The following is a 22817-nucleotide window of genomic DNA, read 5'->3' as shown; positions in this document are numbered from 1 at the left end:
GGTGAACTGCAGAAGTTGGGGGTAGAAGTACAAGTCTTATGTATTATTAAGCTTTTAAATTTTTGGCAACTTAGATGGGTTAGAAATTACATCTCTGTTTTTAAATGGCATTTCTCTTACTATGAGTGAAGTTGAGTTTTTCCTCTATTTGAGAAAAAATATTTTAAATCAATTTTATTGAGGTTTAATTTACACATAATTAAATTTACTTTTTTATGTTTTTTTTATTAACTCAGCATTGTTTTATTCTACATGGTCAAAAACAATTACAATGTCAGAAAATAAGACTAAATTAATATAAAAATGTATTATAAGCAATTTAATATTAAAAAACCTCAGATACAAGCATCCAACATGTTATAGTTAAAGATAATATTTTTTTATCTTTTATTAAAAATTATTTTTTAATTTTCAATTATAGTTGACATACAATATTATACTAGTTTGAGGTGTATAGCCTAGTGATTATTACACTTATATAACTTACAGAGTGATCACTCTGATAAATCTAGTGCCCATCTGACACTATACATAGTTATTACAACATTATTGATTATATTCACTATCCTATATTTTACATTCCCATGATTGTTCTGTACCTATCAAGTTGTACCTCCTTCCACCCCTTCACTCATACCCCCAAACTCCTTCCCTTCTGGCAACCATCAAAATGTTCTCTGTATCTATAAGTTTGTTTCTATTTTGTTTATATTGTTTTTTAGATTCCATATGTAAGTAAAATCATATGGTATTTGTCTTCCTATGTCTGACTTATTTCACTCAGCAAAACACCTTCTAGGTCCATCTATGTTGTTGCAGATGGCAAGATTACATTCTTTTTTATGGGTGAGTAGTGTTTCATTGTATATATGTACCACTTTTTCTTTATTCATTTACTGATGGACACTTAGGTTGCTTCCATGTCTTGGCTATTGTAAATAATGCTTCAATGAAGATATAGATGCATATGTCTTTTCAAATTAGTGTTTTGGGTTTCTTAGGATAAATACCCAGAAGTGAAATTACTAGGTCCTTCGTGTCTCTTGTTACAGCCTGGGAGTAGGACTAGCCCATTCTACATCTCTGCCTCTCCTACTGTGTCTATGTGGCTTATTCTTTTTATCCTTAGTTACAGGACTTCTCTTCAGCTAGACTTCAGTTGATTCTCAATAGTGGTTGTTCTGCAGTTTAGCTGTAATTCTGAGGTGGTCATGGGATGAGGCAAGCACAGTGTTTACCTACTCTGCCATCTTGACTGCAAGTGCTAAATTCAACTTTTTAAAGTATTCAATGAGCATTGATGAAGTATACATCTGTGGTTGTGTTTGGTTCACTTTTTTGATGTATAGTTCTAGCTTTAAGACCTACATAGACTGAGTAAACATCATCTCAATTAGGATTGTGATTGTTGTACTAAATACTTTCATCATCTTCCCTAATTACCTTTGTCACTTCTTTATTTTCAATCCCTGGCTCACTCTAATCTCTGGCAGCAACAAATCTTGTCTCCATCCCTATACTTTTACCTTTTCCATAATGTCATATACAGTAAGTATAATCATAGAGTATATGATCTGTTAAGATAGGTTTTTTTTGCTCAGCATAATGCCTTTGAGATTCATCCATGGTTTTGTATTTATCAATAGTTTATTCTTTTACTGCTCAGTGATTTTCTACTATATATGTAAATCAGTTTGTTCATTCGTTCTTCTGATGGACATGTGAGCTATTATTTCTAGTTTTTGGTGATTATGAATAAAGGTACTATAAACATTTAATGTACAGGTTTTTATGTGAGCATAAGATTTAATTTTTCTGGGGCATATTCGTAGGAGTGAGATTGCTGGCTAATATAAACACACATACAAATAAATATAGATTTATCTGTGTATATAAAAAAAAACAAACTTCCAAACTGTACTTAAATTCCCACCAGCAATATGTGTGTTCATGTTACTTCAATACTTCGTACTGTTAGGGTTTTGTTGTTGTTATTGTTGTTGTTGTCATTTAGCAAACCGTTGTTGTCATCGTCGTTGTTTGATTTTAGCCATTTTAATAGGTGTATAATGTTATCTCATTGTATTTTTAATTGCATTTTCCTAATGGCTAATGATGTCAAACATTTTTTCATGTGTTTGTTTGCCATCTGTATACCTTCTTTGGTGAAGTATTTTTTAAAATCGTGTGTTTTTTTTTTTTAATTGGGTTGTTACTATTGAGTTTGAGAGTTCTTTTTTGATTCTGAATATAGGTCTTTTTTGGAATTAGTGGTTTGCAGATATTTCTCCTAGATTATAGCTTATCTTTTCATTTCCTGAACAGTGTCCTTTGAAGAACAAAAGCTTTTAAATTGATGAAGTTTAATTTATCAACTTTTTGTTTTATGGATTGTGCTTTGAGAACTGTTTGCCACACCAAAGCCACACAAATTTTCTCCCTTGTTTACATATAAGTTTAGAGTTTATATTTACATTTAGATTTATAACCCATTTTGAGTTAATTTTTATATAAAGTGTGAGGTTTAGGTTATGGGTGGGTTTTTTTCCATATCGATATCTTTTAGCATTTCTGTTATAGAATGTCTGTTGGCAAGGAATTATCTGCATTCTCCTTCATTGGAGAATTTCTTTATACCTGAAGGATATTTTTGCTGGATATAGACTTTTGGGTTGTTCAGGAACACCAGTATTCTTTTCTTTTAGTACTTAAAAGATGTTTGGATCTTCCTAGTTTTTGATGAGAAATAACTAGTCATTAGAATGTTTGTTCCCCAAGATGTAATCTATCTGCTTTCAAGACTTTTTTTTTACTTACTTTTTAGCTTTCAGTTTTATTATGATGTGTCTGAGCATGAATTACTTTGTGTTTATCCATTTTGGAATTTGCTGAGCTTCTTGAATCTATAGATTTATAGCTTTCATTCACAGACATTTTTTTCCTCAAATATTTTTCCTGCAGTGCGTTCTTTGTCCTCTCCTTCAGGAATTTAAGTGACAGAAATATTAGGCATCTTCCTATTGTCCCACAGATCTCTGAGGTTCTGTTCCTGTTCTCTCTCTCTCCCCACCCTCCCATGCTCTCCCTCTTCCTCTCTTGTTAAGGCAGAATGAAAGAAATTTAAAAAACATAAAATAGGGCAATTTCCCTACTCACTGTTCTGTAGAGACCTTTGACTCCTATTCCTCAGGCCAGAAACAGGCGTTTCTTCAGAAACCCTTCTTCTTTGCACCCAGTGTATAAACCTAAGTTTGCAGTTGCAGGCTGTCCCTGAGTCTAGGCAAGAAGGTATCAGAGGAAATTAAACAAACAAACAAAAAACAGGAAACTCTCCATCACTTTGGTGATACTTAGAGTTCCTCTGTCAGTCTGCTAGCTTATTCTTCTGAGTCCTCAGCTTATCCAAGCATTCCACCCAGGATTCTGAGTTGTATTCAATGGGAGAGGCAGAGTGAAGTCTACTTACTCCAAAGGGCTTTTCATCAATAAGGTCATCTGAGAACAACTTAAGTGGAAGATTATTTAGAGAATCTTCAGGCAAGAATGTAACAACCAATTAAGAAAGTGAATGAACTAGATTTTTCCCCCCATTTCTTCATCTTCTACCAAAAATGTTCCTCAAACCAGCCATCTAGTATATTTTCCAGATTCTGATTTTAAAATTTAGAAATTTGGAAATGATTTTTAATAAGTATAGATTTTAAAACCATTGTTTTCTTTTTAATGTCAGTTTTTGAAGTGCTAGAGACATTTTGATATGTTATCTGGATATTTTTACCAAATGAATGTGACTTATGGATGTGATAACTGTCTTTATGAATAAAAATTATACTTAACGAATGATCATCAACTTGAGTTTTTTTTCTTTAATCAGTTCTTTATTATAAGAATAACAAAACATATGATAAAATAAAACCAATTTAATTAAGGCTGCCTAAATCCAGCAGTATTTATTATGACCTATTCCTAAGCTTTTTCATCTGATCTCTGCCGTCAGTCTCACATGCTCATTCAGGAGTCACTTCACAAACAAATGGCCAATGAAAAGGATTGCAACCAAAGAAACCATCATGCAATACTACCAAAATAGCTAAAATGAAAAGCATAGTATCAATTATGGGCAAGAATATGGGGTAACTTCTACTGCTGATAGAAGCCTTAAAATTTTGGAAAACTATTTGGCAGTATCTGCTAAAACTAATCCTAAATGTGAAGATCCTGGGACTAGCAATTTCATCCTTTGGTATATATCAAATATAAATGTATACATATGCTCACCAAAAAGAAAGTACACAAGTTTTTAAAGTAGCCTTTTTATATTAGCCCAAAACTGGAAACTACCCATATGCATATCTGCTGTAGAATAGTTTAATAAATTGTATATAGTCACACAATGTAATACTATACAGGGGTGAGAATGAATTAAGTACAACTATTTGTAACAAAATGGATGACTCTCACATGCGTAATGAAGCGTGATGCTGAACAAAGACATTTGTATCTTAATCTGGGTGTTGGTTATCTAGGTATAGTCATACTGTGAAAATTCATCCAGCTAATACACTTCGGATTTGTGTCTTTTCCTGTATGTGTATTATATACTTAAGTAAAAAAAAAAAAAGTATACTAAATAAATTAGATCTTTTTGTGTGTTTGTTTTTTAAAGATTGACTTTTAATATATCTTTGTTACTGCCCCTTATTGAACCTTATTAGATGGAGTAGTTTTTCAGTTGATTTTCTTGGTTATTATAGGTAGTTGACCTTTTCATCAGAAAACTGGAATGGGTGTTATCTTTAGGGGAATATATTTTTCTAATGCCAAAAAATACACAAAATTGATTTTTTAAAGCGCCCCAAATATCTTTAAAGGTTAAAGGCCTGCTGCATACTAAGCCTAAGAGGGCCTTCTGTCTCTCTTGCACCTTCCATGGACTCATAAACCTACACAGTGTAACAACCCAAATAGTACTAAAGCAGAGTGGCCTTTGTGTTAACTCTTTTAAGTGAGTGACCTTTCATATTATGTTTATAATAAATGTTGATGCAGATAAATACTAGTCATATAACATAACTTTGTTTGTCCCTCCCCAACCCCTTCGTTTTGTTTTAGGTTTTTTTTGTTGTTGTTTGTTTGTTTGTTTTTGTTTGCAGATCTTTTCACAGATGCCGATGAGACTGAAAAAATGGCCAAAAGTTTGAAAGATTCTGAAGGAGTTTATTTCGTTCCATCTTTTAATGGATTGCAGGTATATTTTTAAAAAATTAATGGCGATTAAACAATTCTCTACTCACATACACACCCAAAATTATGTATCTGACACTCCCAACCTGAAAATTTGGGCACAGAACAGAATTAAGGTGAAATGTACATTTTAGGGCTGAGAAACTGCTTTGACATAGTATGAATTCCATGAGAGAGTAGAACAAATTCAGCTGACTTCTGCTTAGAACTCTATTCCAGTGGAAACTAAAAGTTGGCAGATTTATCATAGAACTTTACATAAGATGAAGGATTACTTCGTCATGGCCCAAAATAGCCATTTTCCAGTGGGGGAAATATATTAGTACTTAGGCGAAGCGTGCCATTGAGAATTTGAAAAATAATGGTAAGGAGTGTATGCACGTACCACACACACACACGTTTTGCAGTTATTTATCTATAATTACATTAACCTTTTAAAAAAATCAGAATTTCTTATTGTGATGGGTTATTGGTAACTTTGCCTAATCAAAAAATGAACCCAGTAAAAGACTTGATTTTGTAATATTTAACTTTGTTTTTAATGGAAAGATCTATGATACTGCCTTTAATATTAACAAACTGTTACAAAAACTTTTAGTAAAAAAACTGTTCAGGTATATTATTGTAAACAAATTTTCTGTTTTTTTAAAGAAAGCTTGACATACCATATAATTTCACTTATATGCAGAATCGAAGGAACAAAAAAAAATACAAACTAATCAAAAACAGACTTACAAATATAGTGGACAATTTGGTGAAGAACAGAGGGGTGGGGGGTTAGGGGAATGCAGTGAAGGGTTAAAGAAGTATAAATCAGTAGCTGTTGGATGGTCGCTGAGATGGGGAGCGTGGCACAGGGAATGCAGTTAGCGTTCATACGTTGGCTAGGTGGAGGGTCAGGGGAGGGAAAGAACAATTGGAGGAACTGTTTTACAAACTATATAGATAACCAACCAATGTACTGTATATTTGAAACTAACTTAAATAAATAAGAAAAGAATTGAAAAATAAGAAGTACAAACTGGTAGTTCCAAAATAGTGATGTAAAGTACAGCATAGGGAATATACTCAATAATACTGTATGTAAATAAGTATGTATGGTGTCAGGTGAGTACTAGACTTAACAGGGGAATCATTAGTAAATTATATAAATGTCTAACCTCAGTAGTATACACTTGAAACTAATATAAAGTAATATTGAATGTCAACTGTAATTTAAAAATAAAAGAAGAAGAAACAAAAAGAAAAAGAAAAAAAAAAAAGCTTATACCCATCCTCCTCTAAATATTTTTCCTTTCAAAAAATAAAGATTTCTCTTCCTTCTAGTCCAATCCATACTCTGGCAATCATTTACAAAAAGTGCAAAATTTGAAAGCATAAATAATAAAATTTAGAAGCTGGTGAAAAATAACTATATCAGGATGCTTTAAATCTCAAAAAATACCAAATTTCCAAACTAGGTTTTTAAAATGAGCATTATTTTAATACCTGTAATAATTTCCTTCTATAGACTGTATCATGAAGTTTATAAATTACATATAGAGATAGCATTGTATTTTCTTCAGAATGATGTGAAACAACTATCCATGATAGGACAGGGAGTAAAGAATATTTGTCTGATTGAGGTTTAAGAAGGAAGGTTAGATGAATAGTTATTAGCAAAGATGGGATTTAGTTAGGTTACTATGTAGTCTTCCCATTTCGAAAAATGCTGGTGGACTTAGTAGTGACTATATCTCGACAACTCTGTTTTACTTCTTCATCTTCACCAATTCGTACACCTGTAAAAATGATATAAAATATATAATAAAAAATCAAAGTAATACTAAAGCCCAAAAGATTAGAGAAACCCATCACAGATGTGGTTTTAAATTACATGTTGATTACAGTATGTCCCTGACCTGCCATGATCACAACCAGGCAATATGTTGGGATTGGGAGGGGTGATGGGGGCCTGCAGACCAAATATTTCCTAATATGAAATGAAACTCTTAACTGGAAAATGAATGTTAATTCAAACAACAATAGTGTGTTGATACTAAACTGTTTGGAAAATGGGGTGGGTGGGGGAATGATCACCTATAAGCCGCCTATGTCAACAACTATAGAAAATGAGGGATAGGGGAATGGAGGGAAGGAAGACACAAGTATCTGTGATGCTGTCTTTAGTTTTAGAATATTGTTACAGCCTAGATAATGGGGGAAGGATATTAAAGGCTTTTAATAGCCTCAGTTTCTCAAGGGAATCTGCTGCGAAATGGGCATTGGAGGAACTTTGAGGTATTAAAATACCTCAAACATGGAGGAAGGGAAGTGTTTGCTAACAGTAGATGCATAGTAGCCTGTAGTCATCACAGGCGATTAGTACAGTGTCCTTCTGGTCCCTGTCGCATGGAACCCTAAGGAACCTCCACTGAATAAACACAGCTGAAGCCATTTGCCCAGAGCAGTGCCAGGCTTCTTATAGCAACCACGGAATAGATGGAAGCAACTTCTCAGAATTGATTAAGGGTTAGGGGAATTTATTTACAATATAAGTAAGCATTCAGAAGTCACAGTGGAAGAGTTATGAAGAAAATAAGTAGCATGGGAAGGATTTTAATAAGAAATAATAGTAAAATAAAAATTGTAGTGGTAGCAAACCTGTGAATTCTTATGATGTGTTAGGTACTGCCCTAAATTCTTTACATGTATTATCTCATTTACTCCTTAGTAACTCAACAAAAGACACTCTTATTGTCCCATTCTGAAGATGGGGAAACTTGAGATTTAGAGCTGTTAAATAATCTGCCCAGTCTTACATAGCTAGTGAGCAGCAGAGCTGATTTTAGGATTCAGGTGTTCTGACTCCAGAGTCCAGGTTATAATCACTCTGCCATACTATTTCATGGTAGAGCGTAAAATATTATGGTAACAGATATACACAGTAGGTGCTAGAGGAATGTGCTATTAGGGTCTAGGTTGACAAGGACAACCATTAATCGTCCTTTGAGTCCCAGCAAATTAAGCTGAGATTCCAGTGATGACAAAGGCCTACTGGGCAGATAGTCTGTGCCTTGGTCAGGAGTTGCTAGTTTTGCTCAGGCTGCCAAACAGGACTTTGCTGAGTCCTATTCCTAGTTGGGAGGCTCATTCTATGGGATTGGCAGTGATAGATGGGAGGTATGGCTAGAAGCTGTCTACCCTGGCAGGGTATCACCAGGCCCTGAAAAGAACCTTTCCAGTGTTTACCATATCATCCCAAAGAGAGATTCACTTGGACAAACTAATTGTAACCTATCAAGAGATTTTAGGTCTCTATGGAATTTAGGACCTCTTAAATTCACTTATTATTAATAGTATATTATGTTCATAGCCATTTGCATAAAAGTGTTTTCAGGCTATTCATACCAGGATTTTATGTGATATATTGGAAGAATTAATCTTTATGCCAAACAAACAAACAAACCCATAGCATACTAGAGACTAAATGAACTGGCAGAATCTGAACTATATTTTATAGTGTAAACCAGCTTTTGCTTAGTGAATCACCAAAAGATGTTAATGAATTTGAAAATTGTCAAGATAAATTTAGAATAGGAGAAAAATTATAGTTATAATAGAGGTAAGATATAATGTAGACTTTCCTCAGTTAAGTAATTAGGAAAAGAATCGTTTATTCATTGATTCAGTAAATGCGTATTGATTGCTTAATAGAGTTTCAACAAACAGTCGCACAAATATATGATTATAAACTGTGGTGCATGGTATAATGGGAAGTTAGTGTTCCATAAAAACATAGAATGGGGGACCTGATCTTGTTTCTGGGGTCAGAATTTTTCCCAGAGGAAGCTGAGCTAAGATTTGGAAAGGGGTTGGATTAACTAGGAGAAGGAGTAGTAGAAAGTTTTCCAAGTGAAGACACCAGATCTGTCTAGTCCCTGAAGCTAGAAGGTGCATTTCATAACAGCACTAACATGGTCCTCTGTCACAGCCTTATGTAGGTGTTTTGGAACTGTTCTGTCTGATTCCCCATGAGACTGAAGCTCTGGTGGGAGTATTTGTTTCTCATCTTTGTGTCCCAGGTTGTCTTGCATTTCTGGGGATATGAAGATTAATACAAATCTCATCTGATGAGTGCATCCTTTCTAGCTCAAGACTTTGACTCTTTGTTTGGGTCATTTCTTATATTAGGCGATAAGACTATTAAGCTAAGAAATAAAAGAATTTAGCTTGAATGTCTGACAACATATTGGGTATAAGTTATGACACTGCAAAACACATTATTTGTATTATCGTTCTTTATCCCATGTCTAATTTATATCCTTAAAAAGCCACTCTATATAGTAAACAACTTTAATGTAAAAACTTTATAGTTGGAGAAAGAGAGGAATACTAGTATTGCTTTTCATTTTCCTCATTTGTAAAGCTAGGCCTTTAATAATTTGTTACCTTGTGCTTCAGTCCCGTTCCTTGGTATGAGTTCAAACGGAAGATCCAGCTAAGTCCAATATCAGTGACTCAACCCTGCTTAAGTCCTGTTAAAAAGTTTTTGTAATATTTAACATAATTTGGGTGCTATCAGTTATTTTGAAACGACTTTAAGAGGCACCTTTTTTCTAACATGGTCGTATTTTTATTCTATAGTATGTTCAAGTTTATAGATATAATTTAGAACAATACTAACACATTCTTATGATCTCTTTCTTTAGGCTCCAGTAAATGACCCTTGTGCCTGTGCCTCTTTTATGGGTTTGAAGCCTTCCACTAGTAAATACCATCTTGTACGAGCAATACTGGAATCAATAGCTTTCAGGTGCCAAAAACTGCCCTTTATAATATTGCCATTTCCTTTTGCTAAACTGGAAATTTCTCAATTTTAACTGAGTGTTTTTACCTGTAGTTTGATTCAAACTCTATATGACATAATCTGTCCTTATTGCTAATTTCTGTGGTGTTTCATTTTTTTTCATATTAAATAGCACCAGTACCACTTAGATTTGATATCTGAAAATAGAACGATTCTTTTAAAATATCTAATTTCTTAAGAATTAAAGATTCAAAATTTGGATTTTTAAAGGTTTTTGTGTCTTTATTCCTGTATCTTATTAAAATTAAGAATGTGGCTATCATGAATATGGAACATTTCAATGTTTAAAATATTTTCTGTGATTATAAAATGATTATTTTGATATTTGATTAATTCGATTAGGTGTTATATATGGTTTGTCATCTTAATAGCTATCTATTAAATGGATGCTTTATATTTTTATTCATAGGAATGGTTATATATAATTAGGTCTAAAGTAAAAATTGTGCTATTTCATATCAAGGTGAAAAGTACAAGACCTTGAGCCTCTTCTTTATTTGAGCATGTTATCAACTTCCAGTTAGCATACTATTGTTTCTTTAATACTTTTTTAGCATATTTTATAAATATTATGTAAAATCACAATTTTTATTTTTCTAGATTGAAAAAATAGAGAATGACTATGATTTTAATTTCTTCTAAATAGTTGCCTTGTTTTTTAAACTAGAAACAAACAGTTATATGAGGTGATGCAGAAGGAGATCCATATACCTGTAACAAAAATCCGGTATGTAAACTGTGTTTCTAATAGATTTAATTAGAAATTGAAAGTAAATGGTAGTGGTTATTAGTATTTTCATCATTATGGTTATTCAGGATTTCAAAAATAATTTAAACCTACCTTCTTTGAAACAAAATTCTTGATCATAGGAATATGGAGAGGAAAGGAAAGCCGATTTCAGATTTACGAAGAAGGGATTTATTAAGATTTATTAAGAAGGGAAATTGGGAGAACTTTTTTTTTTTTTGAAAAACCAAAGCCAAGTTTATTTGTTCATTCTTGCATTTGAAGTACACTTTGAAGTGTACATTATCATTTGATATCTGTATATTCTATTGTGTGTATACCACCCAAAGTCAAGTTTCCCTCAGCTATCATATATTTGATTTGACCCCCTTTACCCACTTCACCCTCCCCCTAAACCCTATATTAAACCTCCTTTACTTCATCTACCTCGCCCCTTCTCTCCCACCCCACTAATAATCACTAGTCTATAGTCGTCTGGTAATCACTAGCCTATAGCCCATGTCCATGAGTCTCTGTTTGTCCTGCTCATTGTTGCTTTTAAGTTTATGTCCCACATATAAGTGATATCATGTGATTTTCAACTTTTTCAGTCTGGTTTATTTCATTTAGCATGATTATCTCGAGGTCCATCAATGTTGTTGCAAATGGTAGGATTTCATCTCTTATGGCTGAGTAATATTCCATTGTATATACGTACCATAGATTCTTTAGCCAGTCATCTATCATAGGACGCTTTGGTTGCTTCCATGTCCTGGCCACCGTGAATAATGCTGCTTTGAACATCTTTTTGGATATGGGTTTTCAAGTCTTTGGGATAAATACCCAGTAGAGGAATTGTTGGATCATATGGTAGATCAATACTTCGTTTTTTGAGGAACCTCCATACTGTTTCCATAGTGGCTGTACCAATTTACAGTCCCACCAGCAGTGTATGAGGGTTCCTTTTTCTTCGCATCTTTTCCAGCATTTGTTATTACTTGTCCTGTTGATGATAGCTATTCTAACAGGTGTGAGATGGTATCTCATTGTGGTTTTGATTTGCATTTCCCTAGTAGCTAGTGATGTTGAGCATCTTTTCATATATTTGTTGGCCATTTGTATGTCCTCTAGGGAGAAGTGTCTTTAGGTCCTCTGCCCATTTTTTGATTATTTTCTTTGTTTTTATGTTGTTGTTATTGAGTTGTATGAGTTCTTTGTATATTTTGGATATTAGGCCCTTATCAGAAGCATTGCTTGAAAATATATTTTCCCATTCAGATGGTTCTCTCTTTGCCTTGTTGACAATTTCTTTTGCCGAGTAGAAGCTTTTTAGTTTGATGTAGTTCCATTCATTTATTTTAGCTTTTACTACCCTTGCTTTTGAAGTCAAATTCATAAAATTCTCTTTAAATCCAAGGTTCTTGAATTTAGTTCCTATGTTTTCTTCTAATGCTTTCTGTTGTTTTAGGTCTTATATTCAGGTCCTTAATCCATTTTGAGTTAATTTTGGTGTGTGGTGTAGACAGCAGCCTAGTGTCATTCTTTTCCAGGTGGCTTTCCAGTTTTCCCAGCACCAATTATTGAAGAGGCTTTCTTTCTTCACTGTATGTTTTTGGCTTTTTTGTCAAAAATTATTTTCCCATCTAAATATAGGTTTACTTCTGGACTCTTGATTCTGTTTCACTGGTCCATGTGTCTGTTTTGCTGCCAATATCATGCTGTTTTGATTACTGTCACTTTTTAGTATAATTTGAAGTCAGGCAGAGTGATGCCTCCAGTCTCATTCTTTTTTCTCAGGTTGGCTTTGGCAATTCAGAGTCTTTTCTGCTTCCATACAAATCTGATGATTTTTTTTTGTTCTATTTCTTTAAAAAATGCCATTGTGATTTTGATGGGGATTGCATTTGATCTGTATAATGCTTAAGGTAATAAGGTCATTTTAACAGTGTTGATTCTTCTAATCCAAGAACACAGGATATCTTTCCATTTCTTTGTAACTTTTTTGATTTCTTTTAATAGGTTCTTGTACTTTTCATTATATAGGTGCTTCACTTGTTTCCTTAAATTTATTCCCCGGTATTTTATTCTTTTTGTTGCAGTTGCAAAAGGAATTATTTTTTCTACTTCTTTTTCTGACATTTCATTATTAGAGAACAGGAAAGCTATGGATTTCTGAACATTAATTTTGTTTCCATAAACTTTACTATATTTGCCTATTGTTTTTAGTAGTGTCCCTGTAGAGTCTTTAGGGTTTTCTGTATAGAGAATCATATCATCTGCAAATAGTGACAGTTTGACATCTTCATTTCCTATTTGGATGCCTTTTATATCTTTCTCTTTGTCCTTGCAATTGCTAGCACTTCCAATATATATTGAATAACAGTGGTAATAGTGGTACCCTTCGAAGTATACTTCAAATAGTGTTCCTGATCTTAGAGGGAAGGTTTTAGTTTTTCAACTATTAAGTATAATGTTGGCTGAGGATTGTCATATATGGCCTTTATTGTGGTAAGGTAGTTTCCTTCTATACTAATTTTGTTAAGTGTTTTAATCATAAATAGATGCTGTTTCTTGTCGAAGGCTTTTACTGCATTTATTGATATAATCATATTGTTCTTATTTTTTAATTTGTTTGTGTGGTGTAGCACATTAATTGGTTTGCATATGATGAACCATCCCTGTGCCTCTGGATGAAGCCCACTTGATCGTGGTGTATAATCTTTTTAATATGTTGCTGTATTCAGTTCACTAGTATCTTATTAAGGATTTTTGCATCTGTGTTCATGAAAGATATTGGTCTGTAGTTTTTTTTGTGTTAACTTTACCAGGTTTTGGTATCAGAGTAATATTGGCCTCATAAAATGGTTTGGGAATTGTTGCCTTCTCTTTGATTTTTTTGGAGGAGTTTCAGGAGAATAGGTATTAAATCTTCTTTGACTGTTTGGTAGAATTCACTGGTGAAGCCATCTGATACTGGACTTTTACTTTTTGGTAGATTTTTGATGATTATTTTCAATTTCCATACTGCTGATTAGTCTATTTAGATTTTCCAGATCTTCTTGATTCGGTCTAGAAAGGTTGTATTTTTCCAAGTACTGGTCCATTTCTTCTAGGTTATTAAATTTGGTGTTATATACTTTTTTATAGTATTCTTACATGATCTTTTGTATTTCTTCAATATTAGCCGTAATTTCCCCTCTTTCATCTCTGATTGTTTGTGTCCTTTCATTTTTTTTCTTTTTAGTGAGTCTCACCAGAGGTTTGTCAATTTTATTAACCTTCTCAAAGAACCAGTTCTTTGTTTAATTTCTTTTTCCTATTTTTTTTGTTTGTTTTCAATTTCATTTATTTCTGCTCTAATTATGACAATTTCTTTACTTGTGCTAACTTTAGACCTCATTTGTTCTTCCTTTTCTAGTTTTTTAAGATGAAACATTAGGTTGTTTATTTGGGCTTATTCTTGCTTTTGAAAATATGAACTTTCCTCTTATGACTGCTTTTGCCATTCCCCAAAAGTTTTGATACGTTGTACTATCACTATCATTCATTTCTGTGTATCTCTTGATTTCTCTTTTTATTTCTTCTCTGACACAGTTATTCTTCAGTAGCATGTTGTTTAATCTCCATGTATTTGTGGCTTTTCCTGATTTCTTTTTGAAGTTGATCTCTAGTTTCAAATCATTATGATTAGAGAATATGGTTGGTATGATTTCAACTCTCTTATATTTGTTGAGGCTATCTCTGTGCCCCAGTATGTGGTCAATCCTTGAAAATTTTTCGTGTGCACCAGAGAAGAATGTATAAGCAACTGTTTTGGGATGGAAGGCTCTGTAAGTGTCTATTATGTCCAATTGGTCTAATCTGTCTTTTAAGGATGTTATTTCCTTATTCATTTTCTGTTTGGATGATATGTCCATAACCAACAGTGGAGTATTTAGGTCCTGTACTGCGATAGTGTTTTGGTCGGTTTTTCCCTTTAGTTCTGTTAGTAATTGCTTTACATGTCTCGAGGCTCCCGGATTGGGAGCGTAGATATTAATAAGTGTTAAGTGTTCTTGGTGTATGATTCCCTTTATCATTATGAAGTGTTCCTCAATATCTTTCTTTACTTTTTTTATTTTGAAGTTTATTTTGTCTGATATTAGTACCGTTACTCTCACATTTCTCTGAATGCCATTTGCTTGAAATATCATTTCCCACCCTTTCACTTTGAGTCGGCATTTGTCTTTGGAGCTGAGATGTGTCTCCTGGAGGCACATATGGTTGGGTTTTGTTTTTTGATCCAATCTGCAACTCTGTACCTTTTTCTTGGTGAGTTCAATCTGTTTACGTTTAGGGTGATTATTGAAATATGAGGTTTTCCTATAACAATTTTACATTTTACTTTCTGGTAGCTCGGTATTTCAGTTGCTTCCTTGTCCTTGTGCTTCTGTTTTCTTTATTTTGGTTGGCTTTTGTGAGTTTTCCCTCTGGTCCTTCTTGTTTTGTGTTATATACAACTGTTCTGAATCTTTGGCATTTGGTTACCTTATGAATATGTAAAAGATAGTTACATATATACAATTGTCTATTTTCTTCTACGCATGCCTTATCTTCATCTTCATGTGAATTTGGATCTTTGAATCCTCTCCTTTTCAGTCACTGTTATCTCAATTTGTTCCTATGCGTGCTGATTGCTCATTACTATCTTGCTATAGCAGTTCTCTTTTTATTGTTCAAGCTTATAATCCCCTGTTCTTAGTAAGGGTTATACTCCTCTGCTTCTATTTTCCTGATTATCACCTCACTCCTAATTATGTATTTTTGTTGTTGTTGTTATTTTGTCTTAGGTGAGCTGACCACTATTAGTATTTCCTGTAGTACAGGCCTCGTAGTAGAGAATTATCTCAATTTTTATATGTCTGGAAAAAATCTTAATTTCTCCTTCATATCTAAAGGAGAGTTTAGTTGGATACATTATTCTAGGCTGGTAGTTCCTTTCACTTAATAGTTTAAATGTTTGATTCCATTCCTTTCTGGCTTATAAGGTTTACACTGAGAAGTCCAAGGATAATCTAATGGTTTACCATTTTTTTCTTTCTGGCTGCCTTGAGAATTCTGTCTTTGTCATTGATTTTTGATAATTTTGATACAGTGTGTCTTGGTGAAGGCCTTTTGGGTTGAGATAATTGGGTGTTCTGTTGACTTCTTGAATTCCAGGCTCCAGCTCTTTCCTTAGCTTTGGGAAATTCTTGTCAACTATTTGTCCGAAAATGCTTTCTAATTCCTGTTCCTTTTCCTCACCTTCGACAATGCCCATTATCTTATGTTATCTTTCCTGATGGTACTAGCTAGTTCTTGTATTTCTCTTTCATTATTTTTCATTCTTCTGTTTCTCTCTTCTTCCTTCTGATTTATTTCTAGATTTTTGTCTTTGATGTTACTGATCCTATCCTCCATTTGGTAAACTCTATTTCCCAAGCTTGCTATTTCATTTTTCAGCTTTAGCAGTGTGTTCTTCATCTCTAGAAGTTCTATTTGGTTCTTTTTGGGGAGTTTCAATCTCCTCGCTCTGTTCATCTAGTCATTTTTTCAATTTCTGAAATTGTTGATTTGAGTTGTTTTGGATCTCATTGAGATTTTTTAAAAGTACCATCCTGAATTCTCTGTCGTTTAAGTCACATATATCTATGTCTGTAAGCTTATTTTCTGGAGATTTCTCTCTCTCTTTCTGAGATGCCTTGCCACCTTGATTGTTCATCGTGTTTACTGGACTATTTCTCCACCTGGGCATTAATGGAAATGTATTTTATTGTTTCTCCAGAAAGAAAATTTATTATATAAAGGTCTCTCTTTAGCCTGCTACAAAGAAGGCACTTTTCTTTTGGTTTTCAGTAGGTATCTTCTAAGCCTCTTGGATCCCTGCTTTATATAAAGTCTTAATAACACTTTTTGAATTTCCTTGTAGATATTTAATCACTGTCGCTACCCTCAGTTTCAGTTCCCGTCAGTGTCAGCGACAATCTCAGCATTGTTTGCTCAGAATCTCCTGGGGTTCCGTGGTGATTGGGCTTGGAGAGTATGGGACTAATAGGAGATTAGGGGCTGCAGCTCAGCCTTGGTTTTGCAACTACGACCAGCAAAAATCAACTGTTTCTCTGCAGTCCTGTCTCACTTCTCTGCTTTCTTCCCTGATGACTAGGCTCTGCAGCTTTCCCAGGCAGGACTGTTCAGGAAACTCGCTGCTCCTTCTCCCCTCCCCTCCTCCCGCAGGGATCTCTAGCGGCTGGGAGAGACAGCTTCTTTATTACTCCTGGTCCACTGCCTGACACCCAGGGTTCTGTCCCATGGTAGCTCTTACGTGCAGATCACACACTCAGACATGCTGGTGTACAGTTTGAGTGTTTTTCATTGAATTTTAGATGTTCAGCTTATTGTTGTTTCAAGGGGAGGGATCTGGGGACGTCTCTCACTCTGCCATGTTTCCAAAGAGCTTTTCCTTTTCTCCTTCCATCTTCAGGGCTGGGTGCTCCCTCTGTCTAAAATGCTCTGTCAAGCAATAACCATGTGGCTGACTCCTTGTCATTCAGGTCTCAGCTCCAGTGCTGATTTGATTGGTGCCACCTCCAATTTGGGAGAACTTTAACACCCGTGTGTATATTATAAAAAGTCTTTAAAATCTCTTTTTTTTTTGGTAATGTGGCTATCTTTTTGACATATAAGTTTTAAATTTTCTTGGCTACAACGTCCAAATGAATTTTTATGTTGGCTTAGTTTACTTGGCCTATTTTGAACTAGTCCCAGGACAAACATGGCAGGTGAGGAAACTGGACAGGAATAAGGAAAAATGTTTCAAGATTACCTAGTAAGGTCCTCTATCTTCAGGTCAATGCTAAGTGATGTAATTTTGGAATTAAATAGTTAAACTTAAAAAATAAAATCAAGGATCTAAATAAAATATGTGGTCTTTTTAAAAAGAATCGGTAATGTTTTTATGCTTTTGTTACAGTTATTGCAAATATCTTTCTCCCTACAGAGCAGATGGAGGAGTCTGTAAGAACAGTTTCATCATGCAGATGACTTCAGACCTGATTAATGAGAATATAGACAGACCTGTCCACCTTGATATGTCCTGCCTAGGTGCAGCTTCTCTAGCTGGTCTTGCTGTTGGTATGTGTCGATTTTATAAAAATGAGAGCTATCTTGCAAACTACTTCTTACAGATAGCATTTCTCCTTCCAAAATGCAAAAGTATAGAGAGGGTTTGGAAAACCTTGCTGTCCATTAAGCTCCATACGTAAATGCACATTACTCACAAATTATTCCTGTGTTCTCCTTTGTAGGTGAGTCTTATTGCACCTCTTCCATCCTTACTTCACTTCTTCAATCAGAAGTATGAGGTGGGGGCAGTTAGTTCTCAACTGCTTTGGTTTTTAGGAAGGCAGGGTCTCTGGGTAAACTTTCTGAGTAGATAGGTTTGTCTTTGGCAATAGAAATAACTCCTTTCTTTTATTTATTAAACATTTCCTGAGTACCTTGCTATATGACAGTCACTGCTGGGAATAAAAAGTTTAAAAGACAATCCCTGCTAATGGAATCTCAGAAGCAGTCAGACAAGTCAACAGATTATTAAATTTGGTGTGAAAACCCCAGCAAACAGTGATAGTCTTAAGCAAATGGTGTAGGTTTCCCAGAGGAGGCACCATAAAGCTCAGTTTTGAAGGGGTTAGCAGACAGCCAGGTGAGGAGAGGGTAAAAGGTGAGTTGTCCAACAAAGAAAGGAGCTCCTGCAAAGATATTGATTGGCCCATTGCCATACGCGCTGATATGATGAGAGCAAGAGGTCCAGTTGTGGTTGATTCCTCATAAAGAGGAGCTTGCACTTGATTGTCCAGGCACTAGAGAGCCACTGAAGAATTTTCAGCGTGGGGGATGGGGAGGCGCAGACTTGGACAAATCTGCATTTGAACAGATCATTTTGGTACTTAGTGAAAGGATTAATTGGGAGGGGTAAAGAATAGAAGTGTGGAGCCCAATTAGGGGGCTTTGGAGGAAGCTGGGTGATGCCTTGGGAGTATTTTAATGTGTTCCTATAGTGAAGGGAAGAGTGTTTATGCAAAACAGGATATTTTACAGTTAAACATTTTACGTTAATACTTAGCGTACCAGAGTTACAATCCAAAAAAATATGAACTCTTTGTTGTTCAACTTTATTCTACTAAAAATCTGTTAAATTTGAGTGAAATTAAGTCACTTTCTTTTGTTCATTGCTAAATGTTTGATTAATTCTAATTGAAGACAATAACTTTCCTTAAATAATCATTCTCATTTACAAATTTAAATTTTTTTGTATATTTCAACCCTTAAAAATTTAATATAGTTGATTTGTAGAAATAATTTCACATGCCTAACTGAGCAAACTTAAACCTGTAACAAGGAAATCCTTCTCCAGCACATAAACAACTCTTGCAAGCTGATAGATAAATTATGCTTATAATTATAGTAAATCAAATTCGCAAAAAATTCTATTATTATTTATAAGGATAATCAAATTCTTCTACACTTTTTATCTCATAAAACCCCATATGTCAGATTCTCTTGAACATTTAAAATGCTCTAAATAACAAGTGCATGCAGATTATTCATACATATAGCATAGTGGCTTGAGTTTTATCTACATCATTATATCTATATTAATTTCAAACTTTTTCAATGCAAAGACACTTCACTAACTTAAGGGAAACAATTTTTCCTACTCAGAAAAACTGCGATTTCTGGTTAGATTGCTTCTCCTTCAGAAATTTGAGGCCTGAAGGCTATGCACATTCTCTGTACTTTCATAATTCCTCAGAAACTGGGTCTAATCAATACATATTTAATAAAATGACTTTTAAAAATATATATGCTCTATTATAAATAAATTCTAGAAATAAGGATTTTAAGAACATATTTATTTTTATGACTAGATTTATCTAACTGTAGTATACTACATAAAATTGTTTTTAGCCTTTGTAAACTAGTTAATATCTTTAAATATAGAGTCTAAAATGTGACTGTGTAAATAGAAAGAATATGACCTGACAGGAAATTATAGAAGAAAGAATGTTATGTTTCAGCTTTATTCATAAGAGAAAATGTACTTTACGAAGGCTTGTCAACTGTTAGTACTTCAGAGTAGGTGAGACGTACCAGGTTTATTGACAAGACACCGCTGTTATTTCAGACTACTTATGATAATAGTTATTAATGTGTTTAATATTATTATAAATCATATCTTTTTTTAATTTTAATTTAATTTAATTTAAATTTATTGGAGGTGACATTGGTTAAATCATATAGGCCTCAAGTATACAGTTCAGTAATACATCATATGTATATTACATTGTGTGCTCACTACCCAAAGTTAAATTACCTTCTGTCACCATATATTTGACCCCCTTTAACATGATCCTCTTTATAAGGAACAATATATTCCAGAACTCCAGTATTTCCTCTATTATAAGTAACTTGTATGAATTTAAGTAACTTATATGAAATGTAATACTTTGAAAAAGAAACTATTTATAACACTAATTTCCAACTTTGAATTTTATGCATACCCTAAGGAGTTGCCTCTTAGCTGAAGATACATGACAAAAATCTTTCTTTATATTTTTAATTACACGAAAATATACTATTCTTTTTTTTTCCTTAATAGCAAGTCATGAAATTAAATGATGACAGAGTATGGTTGTTCTAGAAATGATTTTGTACCCTGCCACAACAAAATCAAATGGATAGTTAGAAACCAAAAGATTTTAAAATTCTGGTGTATTTATTCTTATGGATAGTCAATCTAACAAAATTCAAAGCAACAAAATATTTGGGGTTGTGTTTTATAATAATACTTGTTTACCTTTGTACCATTTCATATAGATTTGTGGGTAAACTGTATGAACTCATTTACTTTAAAATTTGAGAATAATGTTTTCATCTATAGGGTTTTGGGCTGACAAAGAGGAACTAAAGAAACTGAGGCAAAGTGAAATGGTTTTCAAGCCACAGAAGAAATGGCAAGAATATGAAATCAGTATGGAAAACTGGGTCAAAGCAGTGAAACGCTCCATGAATTGGTATAACAAGACATAACACTAAACAGAATGGCTGAAACCACAGATGGCTGGTTGATGTGCTACGCAGATGAGACAAAGCTCAGGGGTACCACTACGATGATGACTAAAAGAAGATTTAAAATGAAGTTTGCAACCTGAGAGAAAAAGCATTTCTTTTTTGAAACAAGCAAAATTTTAAAACTTTCATTTTTTAAACTCAAACTTTAGTAACATTGTAAGGCAGCAGTACCTCAAAACTTGTATCTTCTGTTTTATATCAAATTACAAAGGACATTACCCATTTGCAACTATATTTTGACAGTTATGCGTCTTCCTTTTTTTATATACCGGGTCAATGATACATATGAACATAATTGTGTACTATCCAAATCAATAGTTCTGGGTCAAGCACCATTCACGTTTTGTTCCAAAATTATGTGAAAAGTATTTCTTTAATTATTTAAAAGTAAGTGGTCTATTTGAAATACATATAGCTAAAAGGAAAGATTAACTGAGGAAATGTGGAATTTTGAAACATTAATATTTTGTATTGAAAGCCACAGTTGTTCAATGTTGTATCCAAATATTAGCTCGACGTCCCTCTCAGATAGGTTTGTTAGTCAGTTCTTTCCTTTATTGGGCTTAAAGACACTACCTTAATTTTCCTTATTTAATCCAAATCTGAGCATTATTTATGTATTGAAAAACAGTAAAATAACCCTTAGTTAATGAAACTAAAAAGGTTATTGAAACTAAAAAGGAATAAGAAAGTACTATATTTTCCTTCTCAGATACAGAAATTTCCTTCTCAAAAATGGAAATTTCCTTTCCATTTCATTCAACAACTTCTGGCTAAAGTATAACACCCCATTTTTTATAAAATATAGGTAGTAAATATAAATCTTGCCTTTCTTCTCCTGTTCTTATCTTTCTTAGTAGTTGAGATACTTGCATAAATGTCATTTGTTTTTATTAAGTGCCTAATTGACAGAGGTTAATCTGAAGAATGTGTCCTAATTTACCAGTGATTTAAGAATTGCCTTCATTGGGGTATTTTACTTTTCTGGGTATCTTTTTAATTTTTGTCCAAGCTATTCATCTCTGTGAGAGATAGCTGACAGAGATGAGGGGAGGGTATTAATGCTAATGAATGCCCTACAGCCATTGAGCCAGAGACCCGCTACTGAGAGGAGCACAGACAGTCCACATTCTCATACTTTCTTGATGGAAACAACGTAGAGGGTGAGTAGCTTCAGGCCAGGTATGAAATTGCCTTAAAGCAATTGACCACCTCCAACCTGTTCTCATGTTATTTGCCCCTCCTTATATTTAGGCTAGGTTCCCTTTAAATTTGCTGCAATAATGAATTCACTTCAGCTCTTGGTCAGGTTTTATCACATAAATTCCTACTATTATAGAGCTAGCTATTAAATAATAATGTAATTAAAGAAGTGACTGTTATAGAGAATTTTGTTGTCAATTTATGTCTGTTTCAGAAGCAGATTTGATAGAATTAGGGATCAAATTGCATTTGTACCGATTCCATTTTGTTGAACTTTGTCTTCTTAAAATGATTAATTTTTTGATGGAGTCATTATAGAAAATATATGGTATCATTAACTCCATTATTTTTGAAATTTTTCAATTATAGTTGATGTTCAATATTATATTAGTTTCAGGTGTACATTATTGTAGTTAGACACTTACATAATTTACGAAGTAATCCCCCTGAAAAGTATAGTACCCGCTTGGCACCATATATACATTAATTTCATGAATTAAGATTTGGAAATATTTTTGTTTGAAGTGATTTGTTTACTGTAATAAGTCAGATCCCATTATGTAGATAATGCTTTATTCTTCTTTTCATTCTTTGTGTTAGTGTTTTTTTAATATCCTTTTTACAAAGTTTAGTGGCCAATGAAAG

At 33.7% G+C, this 22817-nt stretch overlaps 1 protein-coding gene across 4 annotated transcripts in view; it reads left to right on the top strand.

The window, feature by feature from the left end:
• Positions 1–21203, top strand: part of GK5 (glycerol kinase 5) — a 64692-nt gene extending 43489 nt beyond the window's left edge. For all 4 annotated transcript variants that reach the window (XM_016129577.2, XM_016129579.2, XM_016129578.2 and 1 more), the window contains 5 exons: positions 5154–5248; positions 9936–10039; positions 10761–10820; positions 17836–17969; positions 20779–21203. In XM_016129577.2, the coding sequence (XP_015985063.1) occupies positions 5154–5248; positions 9936–10039; positions 10761–10820; positions 17836–17969; positions 20779–20927 (542 nt within the window). In that variant the 3' untranslated portion in view covers positions 20928–21203. The remainder of the gene's footprint in view (positions 1–5153; positions 5249–9935; positions 10040–10760; positions 10821–17835; positions 17970–20778) is intronic.
• The last annotated feature ends 1614 nt before the right edge of the window (positions 21204–22817 follow it).

Source organism: Rousettus aegyptiacus, unplaced genomic scaffold, assembly GCF_014176215.1.
Source record: "Rousettus aegyptiacus isolate mRouAeg1 unplaced genomic scaffold, mRouAeg1.p scaffold_m13_p_4, whole genome shotgun sequence".
Classification (NCBI taxonomy): Eukaryota; Metazoa; Chordata; class Mammalia; order Chiroptera; family Pteropodidae; genus Rousettus; species Rousettus aegyptiacus.
This window is presented reverse-complemented; position numbering and strand designations above follow the sequence as displayed.